The sequence below is a fragment of the Chiloscyllium punctatum genome, chromosome 1, assembly GCF_047496795.1.
Source record: "Chiloscyllium punctatum isolate Juve2018m chromosome 1, sChiPun1.3, whole genome shotgun sequence".
Lineage (NCBI taxonomy): Eukaryota > Metazoa > Chordata > Chondrichthyes > Orectolobiformes > Hemiscylliidae > Chiloscyllium > Chiloscyllium punctatum.
This window is the reverse complement of record NC_092739.1, coordinates 113,899,624-113,918,015: the sequence shown is the minus strand read 5'-3', so window position 1 is coordinate 113,918,015 and position 18,392 is coordinate 113,899,624. Positions and strand designations below refer to the sequence as shown.

Here is an 18,392-nt window from a genome sequence, read left to right as displayed (position 1 = left end):
GGTCAGAGATAACAGACAGTCAGCATAGGAGAAAATACTCCAAGAAATGATCCAGGCTTTTCTTTGGGTCATTAAGTTTCTTCAAGAAGCCAAATTTTCAACTATTTGGAAATTACATTAGTAATAACATGGCTGAAATAAAATCAATGTGGACTCGCAAGAGTTTAGGAACTGCATCAAACATTTTGAACCCAAGTTGGATCCAAATATATTTCCCGTAAACGGCCTGTATCACTGATCTAAAGTTGGGATTGTGAGTGTGGAAAGGACTCTGGTCAGTTTTGATGGTTTACAAACACACATTTATGTTTGTTACTTCAACAAAGTGAAAGGAAACAACTTTGCGCAAGAAAGCTGGTGGGGAAGAAAGACACTGAGGTATGATAACATTTAAAACAAACTTTGTGATTTGCACCCTAAATCATTGGCAGTTGACGATGCAAACTAGGTAATAAGCCAAATCTGATGACCCCATGATTTTTATAGTGCCTTTTAAATATCAACTTTAAAATAATTTTGAGATTTAGCTCTTTGTTATGCTGCAGTGACTTATTCAATTTACCTTGTTATTTTTGGCTCATTAAAAGAACTTAAGAAAACAGAGCCTGCCATTTTGTAAATTATATTTAAGCCTCTCAGGTGCTCTAATTAAATGTGAAACCACTTGTTATATTATTTGCAGACTCTTAACAGCTGAAGAATGACCCTTTCAGAGTTGGCATGATCTGTACTATAGCAAGCCCTGGCTGATTATAATAAACAATTTATTTAAGAAATAAAATAACATAAAAAGCTGGTTTTGATATCAAGCAATAGCCCAATAAGACATTTTATTATGGTTGGATCTGAAATGATCAGTTGGGGCACTTGTGTAATGTCTCACAGTCTGCATAAACTTGCTCTTTCTCTGCAGTAATTACAGTGAATAGGGCAAAAAATGAGAGTTTTATTTTCTTTCCTCACAATGCCAATTTACTTTTTTGAATTTGGCTTTTTGTCACCTTTATAAAATTTCATATATGGATATTTCTCCACTTTTCTTTTGAATTGTTATGGTAATAAAATGCTGACAGTTCATAACATATTGTTGTTATTTGGGATCTTGTATTCTAAAATGGAAGAAAAATAGATTTTAGTTTTCCGTTCCAGAGAAGGTTTTTTTTGAAAGGTCAGAAAGCCATTTTGAACAGTGAGTTTTTTTTAAATGCATTTCTAAGGAGTCATGTGATTTTAGTAAAATGACTAGGAAACCAGCTTGGGAGCACAAGGTTTTAGCATAGAGCTAGGAGTTTGAGCCTGTGCAAGGTAATTTCTGGAGTAAAAGAGATGGATCTTTCTTTCTGATATTAGAAACAAATTCATTACAATCGTTCTTATATAGAGTAATGTAGTTTGTGTTTTTAATTTTTGTAGTAAATTTTCATGTTACTTTGTTAAAGGTACTTTGTCAGCCTGTTGTGAATATTTTCAATGACTGATCTCATCAGGAAACAAAAAGAAGAATTAAACTTTTGGCTTGTCAAATCAGCTCTGGCTCTGGAAACTAACTTGTACTATATTACAATTAGTTGAGATCATAACAATAGATAGGTAGGGTTGAGCAGAAATAAGTTCCAAATAACTACTGTCACTCAGCACTTCATTATGAAGTTCTTATTACCACAAAAAGCATTTATTTTTACATTGGCATCACTGTCTTATTGCATATCACTTTGAGAGTATGAACACTTAGAGAGTCATAGAGTCATAGAGATGTACAGAATGGAAACAGACGCTGCAGTCCAACTCGTCCATGCAAACTAGATATCCAAACTAATCTAGTCCCATCTGCCTGCACTTGGCCCATATCCCTCTAAACCCTTCCTATTCATATACCCATCTGGATGCCTTTTAAATGTTGTAATTGTACCAGATTCTGCCACTTCCTCTGGCAGCTCATTCAATACGTGCACCACCCTCTGCGTGAAAATGTTGCCCAGTAGGTCCCTTTTAAATTTTACCCTCTCACCCTAGACTTATACCATCTGGTTCTGGACTCCCCCACCCCAGGGAAAAGACCTTGTCTATTTACATATCCATGCCCCTCATGATTTTATAAACCTCTATTAGGTCACCCCTCAGCCTCCGATGCGCCAGGGAAAACAATCCCAGCCTATTCAGCCTTTCCCTGTAGCTCAAATCCTCCAACCCTGGCAACATCCTTGTAACTCTTTTCTGAAGCCTTTCAAGTTTCACAACATATTTCCGATAAGAAGGAGACCAGAATTGCACACAATATTCCAACAGTGGCCTAACCAATGTCCTGTACAGCCACAACATGACCTCCCAACTCCTACACTCAATGCTATGACCAGTAAATGAAAGCATGCCAAAACACCTTCTTTACTAACCTATTTACCTGCAACTCCACTTTCAAGGAGCAATGAACTTGCACTCTAAGGTCTCTTTGTTCAGCAACACTCCCCAAGACCTTACCATTAAGTGTATAAGTCCTGCTCTGATTTGTCTTTCCAAAATGCAGCACCTCACATTTATCTAAAGTAAACTCTATCCGCCACTCCTCAACCCATTGGCCCATCTGATTGTGTATTCTGATGTAACCATCTTCAGTATACATTACACCTCCAATTTTGTTGTCATTTGCAAGGTTACTAAGTATACCTCCTATGTTTGCATCCAAATCAATTATATAAATGACAAAAAGTAATGGACCCAGCACCGATCCTTGTGGCACACCACTGGTCACAGGCTTCCAGTCTGAAAGGCAACCCTCCACCACCACCCTCTGTCTTCTACCTTCAAGCCAGTTCTGTATCCAAATGGCTAGTTCTCCCTGTACCCCATTAGATCTAACCTTTCTAACCAGTCTACCATGAGGAACCTTGTCGAAGCCTTACTGAAGTCCACATAGATCACGTTCACCACTTTGTCCTTATCAATCCACTGCATTATTTCTTCAAAAAACTCGATCAAGTTAATGAGACATGATTTCCCACACACAAAGCCATGTTGAGTATCCCTAATCAGCCCTTGCCTTTCCAAATACATGTCCAAATAAATCCTGTTTCTCAGGATTCCCTCCAACAATTTGCCCACCACTAAAGTACAGAATCATACAACTTCAAATGTTTATATAGTTTCATATATTTTTTTAATGCTGTTTGATTTTTAGTCAGGTGTCTCTGGAGCCGCTGACAGGTTTCTGTCCTTTATGTCTCATTTCCAAGGTATTGTCAGTTACTGGATTTGCAGAGAACTGTCATGATGGCAGTTCCCAAGATTATAATGGAAGCAAATTTAAAATTGAATCTCAGAAACGCTTTATTTGTCTACTAATTGACATTCAAGCACATTTTATTTCCCTGGTTTATTACAATTTACCACTATTACAATGTGACTTAACTTTTCTTTATCTATAAGACAGCAAATTTAAATTAATAGTGATGCTATGGCAAATATTTAACACAACATAGACAATGCACTTTGAAAAGGATGTCAATGCTCCTAAAGATTAATGGATGTGTACTGTACTCAACAGGAGATGAAATTCTAGAAGTTAATGGGGAATCTCTGCAAGGACTAACCCATCAGCAGGCCATTCAGACCTTCAAGGTAAGATGTCCTGTACAAAGCCATGGTTTATTTTAAGTAATTCCAATGAAATTGGTGCCAAGATGGTTTCTTGCTAAAATAATAGAAACAGAAGGTGCTGGAGATGATGACCAGGTGCATAGATGAGGGTAATGCAGTTCATGTTGTTTACATGGATTTCTGCAAAGACTTTGGCAAGGTCCAATAAGAGGGGCTGATAAAGAACATAAAAACACAGGGGATCCAGGGTAACTTGGCATGATGACTCTAAAATTAGCTCACTGGTAAAAGGTTGTTTGTGTGACTGGAGCCCAGTGACCAGTGACATGCCACAACATGTTTGTGATGTATATGAATGAAGTGGATAAGAAAGAGATGAAGTAAGTTTACAGATGACACAAAGATTGACCAGGTAGTTAATAGTGAGGAAAGAGGTCTTAGGTTACAAAGAAATTTAGACCAGATGGCAGATGGAATTTAAACCTGAAAAGTGTGAGGCAATACACTTTGGAAGAAGTAGCAAGACAAGGGAATACTCAATGACTGGCAGGATATTAGGAAGGTCAGAGTAACTGAGGGATCTTAAGGTGCTGTCTAGACATCCCTGAAAGTGGCAGGATGGATTAATAGAATGGTTAAGAAGGCATAACTAGCAAAACTGGAACCATTGGGTATCAGAGGGCAAACTCTCCACATGTTGGAGTCATACCTGGCACATAGAAAAATGATTGTAGTTGCTGGAGGTCAGTCATGTTCTGGGACATCTCTGCAGGAGTTCCCCAGAGTAGTGTCCTACACCCAACGATTTCAGGCTGCTTCATCAATAATCTTCTGTCCGTATTAAACTCAGATGTCAGCATGTTTGCTGATGATTGCACAATTTTCAGCACCATTCGTGATCTCTCAGATACTGAAGCAGTCCACATTCGAATGCAACAAGGTCTGGATGATATCTAAGCTTGGGCTGACAAGTGGCAATGATATTCACACCACACAAATACCAGGCTATGACCATCACCAAAAAGAGACAGTCTAATATAACATTCAATGGTATTACAATCACTGAATCCCCACTATCAACATGCTTGGGGTTATCGTTGACCAGAAACTCAACTGGACTTCCCACATAAACACAGTGGCGACAAGAGCAGGTCAGAGGGTAGGAATAGTACGGCAAATAACTCACCTTCTAACTCCCCAGAGCCTGTCCAACATCTACAAGGCACAAGTCAGGAGTGTGATGGAATACTCCCTACTTGCCTAGATGGTTGCTGCTTAAACAATACTCAAGAAGCTTGATACCATCTTGCACAAAGCAGCCTGCTTGATTAGCACTACATCCATATGCATCCACTCCCTCCACCACCGATGCTCAGTAGCAGTAGTGTGTACTATCTGCAAGATGTGCTACAGAAATTCGCCAAGGATCCTCAGACAGCACTTTCCAAATCCACAACCACTCTCATCTAGAAGGACAAGGAAAGCAGATGTATGAGAACACCACCATCTGCAAGTTCCCCTCCAAGCCACTCAACATTCTGACTTGGAAATATATTGCTTTTCCTTCACTGTCACTGGGTCAAAATCCTGACGTTCCCTCCCTAATGGTATTGTGGGTCAACTCACGGCAGGTGGACTTCAGCAATTCAAGAAGGCAGTTCACCACCATCACCTCAAGGGCAAATAGGGATGGGGGAGCAAATGGTGACCAGTCAGGAATGCTCCCATCCCACAAATTAATTTTAGAAAGGGACACTTGCCTTTATCTGTTCATGGCACAAATTATAAGAGTCTGGAGGTTATATTGAAGTTGTACAGAACTGTGGGTAGGTCACAGCTGGAATACTATCCAATCACCACACTACAGGTAGGATGTAATTGCACTGAGCGGGGTGCACAGGGGGTCCTCCAGAATGTTGCCTGAGTTGGAGTATTATAGCTATTAAGAGCATCTGAATAGGCTTGAAAGCAGAGAAAACTGCAGGGAACCTGATTGAGGTATAAAGAAGAGGCATGGACATAGTGGAAAGGAAACAACTATTCCCCTTAGTTGAAGGGAAGAAGGGAAGTAATGAGGGAAGTATCATTTTAAGGTAAAGGGCAGGAGGTTTAGAGGGGATTTGAGGTAAAATATTTTCACTCAGAGGGTGGTGAGAATCTGGGATGCACTGCCTGGAGGTTAGTAGTGATAGGAAACCTTGCAACCATTAAAACGTACATGGATGAGCACTTGAAATGGCATAACATAAGACCATAACATATAGGAATAGAATTAGGCATTTGGCCCATTGAGTCTTCCCTGCCATTCAATCATGGCTGGTATGTTTCTCAACCACATTCTCCTGCCTTCTCCTTTGTAACCTTTGATCCCCATACCAATCAAGAATTCAGGTCTATAGGCAAAGTGCTACAAATGGGATTAGTGTAAATAGGTCAGTGCAGACATGATGGGCTGGAAGGTTTCTTCTGTGCTGTTTGACTCTGTGGAGACAGCAGGTCTGGCATAATCTGAAAAGAAGAAAAGCAGAGTGTATGTTTCACGTCTAGTGTGACTCTTTTTCAGAATGCTGTCTTTCAAGAAGATAGCTCATCATTACCTTCTTAAAGATGGACACTAAGTGTTATCCTAGCCAGCAATGCCCAAATCACATGAGAGTATTAAATACAAATACTTTGCATGTTACACTCCTGTTATCTGGTGAACATTGCTCGGATTATCAAACAGAGCAACATCCTTTATGCATAACTCGCCGTCAAACAGACACATCATAAACACCATTCCCTCTCTCTTTCATCTGAGCTTTTCTGAATATGTTTTGCAAAGACTTAAAAGAGGATATTGGAAACATTTGCAGCAGAAAACAATTTTTGACTCTGTATTTGACTCCTTCCTTTAAGTAACCACATTCTTTCTCACTTAGTCAGGTGGCATTCAGGATTACTAACTACTAAAATTTTCCTTCACTATCCCTGTAATTGAAAATCAAGCCCAATGTAGTCTGGGAGATGGTCAGATTAATTATTTAGGGCTGATAACAAAGTTTCCCAAGATTGTCCAGCTTCCAACTTGATGAGCATTCTCCTCACTATTCAGTTAGGATGTCTGTTTTTCATTCGTGTCAGTTAATCTGTTTTATTATCTCCATACAAACAAGCCCACATATAATGATATAATCTCCTTTTTGAGTTTGGCATTTGAAAGTGAATTTTAAATTGTAATGGCAGACAAATCAGGAATATTATGAAGTAGGTGCCTTGGCCTCCAACTTTCATTCCAACTGAATATGACTTTGTAATGATAGCACAGTCTCATAAAACTTAACCAATGATATTAATCTGTTTCCTGATTCATTCATCTGTCTATCCTAATGTGAATGTATATGTATATATTTTTTCCAATAGCAATTGAAGAAAGGAGTTGTGACTCTAACCGTTCGTACCAGATTGCGCAGTCCTAGCCTTACTCCTTGTCCCACACCAACCTTAATGAGCCGGTCCAGCTCTCCCAATTCCAGTGGGGGAACTCCAGTCCCAGCATCAGAAGAAGGTGACTGCTGCCGCAAAGGACCAGGGCCAAAAGATCGTATCATAATGGAGGTGACATTAAAAAAAGGTAATGTGAATGATGTGAGGGCCAATAAAATGGTGAAAACTGTACAAATTACATGAACTCTAAGAGTGACAAAATCCGAAAAGGGACGAAGGCTGTAAATGTAGTCATAATAGTAAGGCCACTGTTATTTTGGTAATGCTAATGTACTGTTAATCCAGAGGTTCAGGCTAGTGTCCTGGGTCTTTGGTTCAAATCCCACCATGGCAGCTAGTCAAATTTAAATTCAATTAAGTAACATGTTCAGTGAATTAATAAAACTTGAATTCAAAGTATATTTCAGTAATGGAACCATTAAACTATTATAGATTTACATTAAAAAGTGATTTGGTTCACTTTGGTCCTTCAGGGAAGGAAGTCTGGACTGGCCTACAAATGACTCATGTTTAACTCTTAACAGCCCTCTGAAATGGTCAAGTGAGGCATTCGGTTCAAGGGCAGTTATGATAGGCAACAAATGCCTGCCTTGCTAATGACACCCAAGCCTCATGATCATGTCAAAATGTCATCTCATACAAGAAATACATGAGATGGAAGCTGAGAATGCTCAATGATGAAGGGTGTGCTAACAGCAAGCAAGTAACTGATGTGTATATTTTTCTGAATGTATGTTCCTGACATTGAACAAATTTTCTAGGAGTGAATTTTTGAAAATTCAAGCTCAGATTGCCATTATTTTTCCATCCTTGTAGGTTAATGGCCAGCCAACTGCAATGAATGCACAACCAAAGTTCCTATAAAGGGTTAATCTGGGTGAAGCTCCCCACAAGAAACATGAATTAGAAAAGTTATTTTTCAGATAGCCTATGTACCTGGTCTTCTATAGTTTTTGATGGGAGGGCACCAATATATCTGATTTAAAATGGCTCATGCCTAGATTTGATCTGGCTGTTTGCCAGAGGTTATAATTTGTACAACAGTATCAAGAAACGTATTCCAATAACTGAAAGTGTCATTGTTTTCTCTATATAGTTAATTTAAGTAACTCCTTTACAACTTACAAAGATCTTATCCAACAGGAACATGCGTCAGGAATTCAAATGTACAAATCAATAAGCTCCTCAGAGTTTTCTGACTATAATTCACAACATTTACTCTATAAATATCATAGGACACAAAAGTTATTCTGTTTGGCATTCAGAATGATTTCACTAATTGGAACTGCTTAAAAGGGCCTCTTTTTCCCAAAAAAAACCTTTACTGATTATCCATGTATAAATCAACCAGAACTTCTGATTTCACTATAGCGAATAAAAAATAGTAAACGTGAAATGTGCAAACCACCAAAAGAATAGCAAAGACTAGTCCATCAAGAACATCTGATCTAGGCTTTGTACAGCCAATATGTCCCCTCAGTCTGTCCTCCATATAAATGCAAACTGCAGAAAAAGGGTGGAAAAAAACAGACTATTCATAGAAAATTGTGTAAATTCTTTTCTAATGCCTAAGTTTGGATTATCCAATACCAACCTACCAAGAGAACACCTATTTCTGGTTTAACCAGAAAGGTTGAGTGTCCTGTAAGGCAACTAACTTGTTCCCAAGAGGTAGATTAGAAAGCATCATTTTTAAATAAGCTACGCAGTTCTGATTTTAGAAACCATATTCATTTCCAGGGCTTGGGAGATCAGACAACTGAAGGGATGTGGGAACTGCAGGATTCAGCAAGAATATATCCTTCAAACTCTGCTTTTAGACTAGGCAGAATAGAGGTACTTGTTCACTGTGCCTCCAAGTTTGTCTAATACAATCTGCCTCCCTCCTATCACGCGACCATCTGACACTTCTATTGTCAGCCCACCACAATCTGATCTTCAGCCCCTGCAATCTGCCCCATCACAGTCCTGCCACCCATGGTCTTTCTCTTTCTTCTCTCAAGTATCCAATTACAGCCTTTTACTGCAGACCTTCCTGCCTAACAATCGGTTTCTTCAGCTGGCTAGCTACCAAGTGAAGAATGGAATTTTGATAAGGCCTCTGTGTACAGTACCTCCATGTGTCCAGAGCACTAAAAATCCCACTCCCTGTAAATATTGACATCTATGTTTCTTCAATGAAGCCCCAACCCTTGTCCTCAGTTTCTGCTATTATGTGTCTGGACTTTACATTCAATACAAACCTCTAACTCTGGCTGGCCAAGGTTTTTTACATAATTTTGTATTATAGTGCTGGCGATATACCCAACACCCTATTTACTTTCCACAAAGTCTCTACACTGTTTCTTAAAAAAAAATCAACTATGACCTTCTCCTGTTCCGCAATCTTCAACGTGTAATCTTATATGGTATGCACATACTTGAAATTATCCAGACCTTAAACTAGCATACTGTATTTACAAGGACATAGATCACACATGGGCTCATTCCCTCCACATATTTGCCTTTGCATTATATATTACATCTAAATTACAATTCACTGCCCACATTTTCTTCTTATATCATGCATTCATTCAAAATATCACTTCCACATGAACGCCTTTGGGATACCACTGAAGCTGGATTCTTAACAAAGATGCTCCCACTAATTACCATCCTCTGTAAGAATGCAACCATATCTTTATTTAGCCTGAACTCTACCAAGCAACTCAACATTGACAAGACATTATACAAGTGTTTGCGCACCACTAAAATATAGAATATGTGGAGAGTCTGTATTTATTAGAATGCAATGTAGGTTGATGCCAATGAATTGCTGGCTTATTTACATTCCATATATTTGGAACCAAGAGAGCTGGTAAAAAGAACATAGAGTCATAGAGATGGACAGCACAGAAACAGACCCTTCAGTCCAACTTGTCCATGCTGACCTGATACCTAAACTAATCTAGTCCCATTTGCCAGCACTTGGCCCATATCCCTCTAAACCCTTCCTATTCATATACCCATCCAGGTGCCTTTCAAATGCTGTATTTGTACCAGCCTCCACCACTTCCTCTGGCAGCTCATTCCGTACATGCACCACGCTCTGCGTGGAAAAGTTGCCCCTTAGGTCCTTTTTAAATCTTTGCCCTCTCACCCTAAATCTATGCCCTGTAGTTCTGGACTCCCCCACCCAGCGAAAAGAGATTGTCTATTTACCCTATCCAGTTTGGAAAATAATGTCTGTGGGGAAGGGAGAAAAAATTTTGTACAGTTAATATGCTCATTACAAGAATAGTCTGGGGCTTAGTATTTCTGATTTGCTTAATGAACCAAGGTCAGTGTTATTTTTATTTACTTCAAGGTGAGAGATGGAAAGTTTAAGGGGGATACATGCGGCAAGTACTTCATACAGAGGATGGTGGGCATCTGGAACGCGTTGCCAGCAGAGGTGGTAGAGCCAGGCATGGTAGATTCATTTAAGATGCGTCTGGACAAATGCATGAGTAGGTGGGGAGCAAAGGGGTACAGATGCTTAGGAATTGGGCAACAGGTTAGACAGTAGATTTGGATCGGCTCAGGCTTGGAGGGCCAATGGGCCTTTTCCTGGGCTGTAAATTTTCTTTGTTCTTAGTTCTTCTTTGTTCTTTTACTTTTATTCAACAAGTATTTTGACAGACACATGAATGGCATGGAACAGAGGAATAAAAACCATGAACAGGCAGATGGAATTTGTTTAGAATGGCAACATAGTTGATGCAGACATGGTGGGTCAAAGGGCTTGTTCCTGTGCTGTACTGTTCTATGTTCTATTTATATAGCTTCAAAGGACATTTGTATGAGAATTAAGTAGGTACTTGGTACAATTAGATTAAAATTATTTCTGTTTACTATCATAATGCCCCTTATACCATATAATTGATCTACATAGTATTGCCATTGTTATTTGTTTTATTTCAGAACCTGGAGTTGGTTTGGGGATTGGGGCCTGTTGTCTTACATTAGAAAAAAGCACACCAGGAATCTACATCCATAGCCTTTGCCCAGGATCAGTTGCCAAACTGGATGGCAGATTGAGGTCAGTCTTAAACTGTGAATTATTTTCTCCTCAAGTTCAAAATCCATGGTGCTTCATTGAAAGTAACAGGTGGAATGTTTCTTTCACTCTTATGGTGCTGAGTCTTCTCTTGGAAACTTTTGAAAGGAACTGTAGATCAGAGCAAGTGCCCTGGTCCACCCACATTGATGCTGCAGTCAAGAAAGCACAACAATTCCTCTACTTTCTCAGGAGGCTAAGGAAATTTTGCAATCCATAAAGACTCCAACCAATTTTTATAGATGCACCATAGAAAGATTTCGATCCAGATGAATCAGTTTGGTAGGGTAACTGCTCTGCCCAGGACCGTGAGAAACGAAAGAAAATTGTGAACACAGTCCAGTCCATCATGCAAGCCCAACCTTCCATCCATTAATTCCATCAATCCTTCTCATTGCCTTGGGAAGGCAGGCAATATAATCAAAGACCCCTCCCACGCTGGTTATAATCCCTTCCAGCCTCTTCTGTTGGGCAGAAGATACAAAAGCTTAAACATGTGTACCAACAGATTCAAGAACAGCTTCTTCCCTGCTGTTAATAGACCTCTGAATGGACCTCCCAAATTTTAAATTTAATGTTGATCTCACCCTTTGTGCACATTCTCTGCAGCTGTAACATTGGATTCTTTGCTCCGTTCTATTACCCTAATGTGCTTTGTATGGTATAATCTTCCTGGACTGTACACAAAACAAAACATTTCACTGTACCTAGGTTCATGTGACAATAATAAATCAAAACAATATATTTCAGGAACTCATTTGTAAAAGTTTGTTTTTCTTTCCAATTTTCTGTCCAGTCCAAAGTTTCTGATTATGTCTACCCTTTAGATGTGCGTCTTAATGAATCTCAGTACAATTTAACCAAAAGTACAATCACAGAGGAAACCAATTCTCCTCATAAGCAACTTCTGAAATCAATGTTTTCCTCTATGTTGCTTTACAGGATAGAGGTCAAGACTAGGAACTTTGTTTTCCTTTCCAAAGTATCCTGTGTTTGAAATCTGCATTACCCTGTTACTTCAACAGTAGAGTTTAGATGACTTGACACAGCCTTAAAAATGACTGTGGGATCTTCATTTCTTATACAACCTGGTAGTATGTCAACATTTACTTTCTTGAGGCATCCAGAAAATTGCCATTTCATACAATATTTGAACTAGAGCAAGTAGCATCTCTCAGAATTTTACAAATTATCTATGTCAATCTACAGCAGGATTGATGAATTAAGAGAAAGTTACTATTCTTTCTCCATGAAATACAGGTTTCTCACCTTGATCCCAAGTCTACTAGGCTAGTCACCCTAGGCTTCCTTACAGAGCTTTCCCTTAGCCTCAGCCGCATCAACTTAAACTCCACACCACGAGTCCTGTACATTACCTCCCAGGAATAAATGAAGATGCATTCATACTTCAATAAGACACAGTCAATCTCACTGAAAGGTAAGAGAGACAGAAAGTATTTTTGTATTCATTTATGGGATGTGGATATTGCTGGTTGGTCAGTCTTTTTTAAAATGCCCATCACCAGTTGCCCTTGAGAAGGTGGTAGTGAGGTGCCTCCTTGAACTGTGACTACCCTTCTACTGTGGTTGACCCATAATACCATTAGGGAGGGAATTCCAGGATTTTGACTCAAAGACAATGAAGGAATGGTGAGATATTTCCAAGTCAGGATAGGGCGGCACTTTGGCTCAGTGGTTAGCACTGCTGCCTCACAGCACCAGGGTCCCAGGTTCAATTCCAGCCTTGGGTGACTCTGTGTGGAGTTTGCATATTCTCCCTGTGTGTGCGTGGGTTTCCTCTGGCTGCTCTGGTTTCCTCCCACAGTCCAAAGATGTGCAAGTCAGGTGAATTGGCTATGCTAAATTGCCCATAGTGTTAGGTGTGTTAGTCAGAGGGAAGTGGGTCTGGGTGGGTTACTCTTCGGAGGGTCAGTGTGGACTGGTTGGGCCAAAGGACCTCTTTCCACACTGTAAGGAATCTAATCTAATATAATTGTGAGTGTCTTCGAGGGGAACTTGCAGTTGGTGGTGTTCCCATGTAGATGCTGCCCTTGTTGTTCTGAATGGACATGGTTGTGTATTTGGAAGATGCTGTCTGAGGATCTTTGCTGAATTTCAGCAGTGCATCTTTAGATAGTTTACACTGCTGCTTCTGAGTGTTGGTGGTGAAGAGAGTGGATTCTTGTGGATGTAGTGCCAGTCAAGCGGGCTGCTTTCTTCTAGATGGTGTCAAGTTTCTTGAGTATTCTTGGAGCTGCACCCATCTGGCAAGTGGGAAGTATTCCAACATATTCTTGGCTTCAACCTTGCATATGGTGAACAGGCTTTGGGGAGTTAGGAGGTGAGTTACTTGCTGTCATATTCCCAGTTTTTGACCTGCATTTGTAGCCACTATGTTTATGTGACAGGTCCAAATGAGTTTCTGTTCAGTGGTAATCCCAAGGATGTTGATATTGGGTGATTCAGTAATGGTAACACCATTGAATGTCAAGGGGCAATGATTATATTGTCACTTATTGGAGATAGTCATGGCCTGACATTTGTGCGCCTCACTGTTATTTGCCAGTTGTCAGGCTAAGCATGGATATTGTCCGAATCTTGTTGCATTTGATCATGGACTGCTTTAGTATCTGAAGATTCATGAATGGTGTTGAACATTGTACAGTCATCAGCGAACATTCCCACTTCTGACCTCATGATGAGGTCATGAAGCAACTGAAGATGGCTGAGCTTAGGACACTGCCCTAAGGAACTCCTGCTGAGAGTTCTGGAGCTGAGATGATCGACCTCTGACAACAACAACCATCTTACCATGAGCTGGTATGATTTTAACCAGTGGAGACTTTGTCCCCTGATACCTATTGATTCCGGTTTTGCTAGGACTTCATGATGCCACACTCAGCCGCTTGCGGCCTTGGTGTCAAGGACTGTCCGCCTCACCTTTCCCAGGTTCCAAGCAATCGATTGGACTCTCTAGTCAGAGGCACAGATAGACATTTCTGCAACCAGCAGCAAGAAATCAGAATGGTGTCAGGATCAAAGATATCTTGGAGAGGGTGCAGAATGTCTCAGAGGGAGGGATCAGCAGGAGGTTGTTGTACACACTGGAACTAATGATATAGGAAGAGAAAAGGATGAGTTTCTGAAAGGGGGATATAGAAAATTGGGCAGGAATTTAAAAAGAAGGTCCTTGAGTGTAGTGATGTCTGGATTACTCCAGTGCTATGAATTAGTGAGGGTAGCAATAGGAGGATAGAACAAATGAATTGTGGCTGAGGAGCTGGTGCAGGGGAGAAGGGTTCACATTTTTGGATCATTGGAATCTCTTATGGAGTAGAAGTGATCTGTACAAGAAGGATGGATTGCACCTGAATTGAAAGGGGACTAATATACTGGCAGGGAAATTTGCTAGAGCTGCTTGGGAGGATTTAAATTAGTAATGTAGGGGGTGGGACCCAGGGAGCCAGCAAGGAGAGAGATCAATCTGAGACCGGTACAGTTGGGGAAAGGAGCGAGTCAAATTATCAGGGCAGGCAGTAACACAGCAGAGGACAAGGTAGGATTGAGAAATTAAACTACGTTTATTTCAATGCAAGAGGCCTAACAGGAAGGCAGATAAACTCAGGGCATGGTTAGGAACATGGGACTGGGATATCATAGCATATATAGAAATGTGGCTCAGGGATAGACAGGACTGACAACTTAATGCTCCAAGATACAAATGCTACATCAAGGATAGAAAGGGGGGGCAAGAGAGGAAGGGGAGTGGTGTTTTTGATAAGGGATAGCATTATGGCTGTACTTACGAAGGATATTCCTGGGAATACAACCAGGAAAGTTATTTGTGTGGAACTGAGAAATAAGAAAGGAATGATCACCTTATTGGGATTGGACTACAGACCCCCCAACAGTCAGCAGCAAATTGAGAAACAAATTTGTAAGGAGATTTCAGTTATTTATAGGAATAATAAGGTGGTTATGGTAGGGGATTTTAATTTTCCAAACATAACCTGGGACTGCCATAGTGTTAAGGGCTTAGATGGAGACAGATTTGTTCAGTGTGTACAAGAAAATTTTCTAATTTAGTATGTGGATGTACCTACGAGAGAAGGTGCAAAACTTGACCTACTCTTGGGAAATAAAACAGAGCAAGTGACTGAGGTGTCAGTGGGGGAGCACTTTGGGGTCAGTGACCATAATTCTATTAGTTTTTAAATAGTGATGGAAAAGAATAGACTGGATCTAAAGGTTGAAGTTCTAAATTGGAGGAAGCCACTTTTGACAGTATTGGGCAGGAACTTTCAAAAGCTGATGGGGACAGATCTTCACAGGTAAAGGGATGGCTGGAAAATTGGAAGTCTTCAAAAATGAGATAACAAGAGACTTGTTAGGGTGAAAGGCAAGGCTGGTAGGTATAGGGAATGCTGGATGATTAGAGAAATTGATGTCTTGGTTAAGAAAAAGAAGGAAGTATATGTCAGGTATAGACAGCAGAGATTGAGTGAATCCTTAGAAGAGAACAAAGGCAGTAGGAGTATACTTAAGAGGGAAATCAGGAGGGCAAAAAAGGGACATGAGATAGCTTTGGCAAATAGGATTAAGGAGTATCCGAAGGGATTCCATAAATACATTAAAGACAAAAGGGTAATGAGCGAGAAAAGGGCCCCTCAAAGATCAGCAAGACAGCCCATGCGTGGAATAGCAGGAGATGGGGATATACTAAATGAGTATTTTGCACAAGTTTACTGTGGAGAAGGATATGGAAGATATCGAATGTGGGGAAATAGGTGGTGACACCTTGAAAAATGTCCATATTACAGAGGAGGATGTGCTGGATGTCTTAAAATGCATACAGGGGAATAAAAAAGGGGCAACTTTTTCAGACAGAGGTTGATACATGTATAGAATGAGCTGCCAGAGGAAGTGGTGGAAACTAGTACAATTGCAACATTTAAAAGGCATCTGGGTGGGTATATGAATAGGAAGGACTTGGAGGGATATGGGCCAGGTGCTGGCAGGTGGGACTAGATTGGGTTGGGATATCTGGTCGGCATGGACAAGTTGGACCGAAGGGTCTGTTTCCATGCTGTACATCTCTATGACTCATGACTAAGACTCTATGACATGATCAGGTGTACCCTGGAACTCTGTGGGAAGCTAGGGAAGTGATGGCTGGGCCCCTTGCTGAGATATTTGTATCATCGATAGTCACAGGTGAGGTGCCAAAAGACTGAAAGTTAGCTGACGTGGTGCCACTACTTAAGAAAGGTTGTAAGAAAAAGCCAGGGAACTATAGACCGGTCAGCCTGACATCGGTGGGCAAGTTGTTGGAGGGAATCCTGAGATACAGAATTTACATGTATTTGTAAAGGCAAGAACTAATTAGGGATAGTCAACATAGCTTTGTGAGTGGGAAATCATGTCTCACAAACTTGATTAAGATGTTGGAAGAAGTAGCAAAGAGGATTGATGAGGGCAGAGCAGCGGATGTGATCTATATGGACTTTAATAAGGCATTCGATAAGGTTCCTCATGGTAGACTGATTAGAAAGGTTAGATCTCATGGAATACAGGGAGAACTAGCCATTTGGATACAGAACTAGCTCGAAGGTAGAAGACAGAGGGTGCTTGTGAAGAGTTGCCTTTCAGACTGGGGGCCTGTGACCAGTGGTGTGCCACAAGGATTGGTGTTGGGTCCGCTGCTTTTCATCATTTATTTAAATGATTTGGATATGAACATAGACGGTACACTTAGTAAGTTTGCAGATGACAACAAAATTGGAGATGTGGTGGACACCGAAGAAGCTTACCTCAGAGTACAACAGGATCTTGATCAGATGGGCCAATGCGCTGAGGAGTGGCAGATGGAGTTTAATTTAGATAAATGTGAGGTGCTGCATTTTGGAAATGCAAATCATGGCAGGACTTATACGTTTAATGGTAAGGTCCTGGGGAGTGTTGCTGAACAAAGAGACCTTGGAATGCAGGTTCATTGTTCCTCGAAAGTGGAGTCGCAGGTAGATAGGATAGTGAAGAAGACGTTTAGTATGCTTTCCTTTATTGGTCAGAGCATTGAATACAGGAGTTGGGAGGTCATGTTGTGGCTGTACAGGACATTGGTTTGGCAACCTTTGGAATACTGCATTCAAGGTCTCCCTCCTATAGGAAAGATGTTGTGAAACTTGAAAGGGTTCAGAAAAGATTTACAAGGATATTGCCAGAGTTGGAGAGTTTGAGCTATAGGAAGAGGCTGAATAAGCTGGGACAGTTTTCCCTTGAGCGTTGGAGGCTGAGAGGTGACCTTATAGAGGTTTATAAAATCATGAGGGCACGGATAAGGTCATTTCCCTGGGGTGGGAGAGTCCAGAACTAGAGGGCATATGGTTAGGGTGAGAAGGGAAAAATTTAAAAGAGACCTACGAGGCAACTGTTTCACACAGAATTTGGTATGTGTATGCAGTGAACTGCCAGAGGAAGTGGTGGTGGCTGATACAATTACAACTCTACGCAACACTTATGATTCTACAAACTCATGTCCGGAATTCAGCTCTATTGTCCATGTTTGAACCAAGCCTGTAATAAGGTCAGAAACTCAGTGACCCTGGTGGAACCCTAACTGGGCATCACTGAGCAGGTCCTGCTAAATAGCTCTGTTGATGATACCTTCCATCACTTTACTGATGATGAAGAGTAGGCTGATGGGTGATAATTGCTGAGTTGGATTTGTCCTGCATTTTATGTACAGGACATACCTGGGCAAGTTCCATGTTGATGCTTAGATAACAGTGTTGTAACTATACTGGAGCAGCTTGGCTAGGGGAGTGGCAAGTTCTGCAGCAGTACTATTGCTGGAATGTTGTTTTGGCCCATTGACTTTGCAGTATCCAGTGTGTCCAACTGTTTCTTGATATCATGTGGAGTGAATCGAATTGGTTGAATTCTGTATCTGAGATACTAGGGACCACTGCAAGAGGTTGAAATGGATCATCCACTCAGTACTTCTTAGTGTGGTGCTGGAAAAGCACAGCAGGTCAGGCAGCATCCGAGGAGCAGGAGAATCGACATTTCGGACATAAGCTCTTCATCAGGAAGGGCTTATGCTTGATGAATTCCTAACTTACACCTGAAACATTGATTCTCCTGCTCCTCGGATGCTGCCTGACCTCTTGCGCTTTTCCAGCACCACATTCTCGACTCTGATCTCCAGTATCTGCAGCCCTCACTTTCTCTACTCAGC

At 40.8% G+C, this 18,392-nt stretch overlaps 1 protein-coding gene across 5 annotated transcripts in view; it reads left to right on the top strand.

Annotated features, from left to right (window-relative positions):
- pdzd2 (PDZ domain containing 2) overlaps positions 1 to 18,392 on the top strand; it is a 544,030-nt gene that overhangs the window by 397,582 nt on the left and 128,056 nt on the right. For all 5 annotated transcript variants that reach the window (XM_072572501.1, XM_072572518.1, XM_072572511.1 and 2 more), the window contains 3 exons: positions 3,539 to 3,612; positions 6,994 to 7,204; positions 11,020 to 11,137. In XM_072572501.1, the coding sequence (XP_072428602.1) occupies positions 3,539 to 3,612; positions 6,994 to 7,204; positions 11,020 to 11,137 (403 nt within the window). The remainder of the gene's footprint in view (positions 1 to 3,538; positions 3,613 to 6,993; positions 7,205 to 11,019; positions 11,138 to 18,392) is intronic.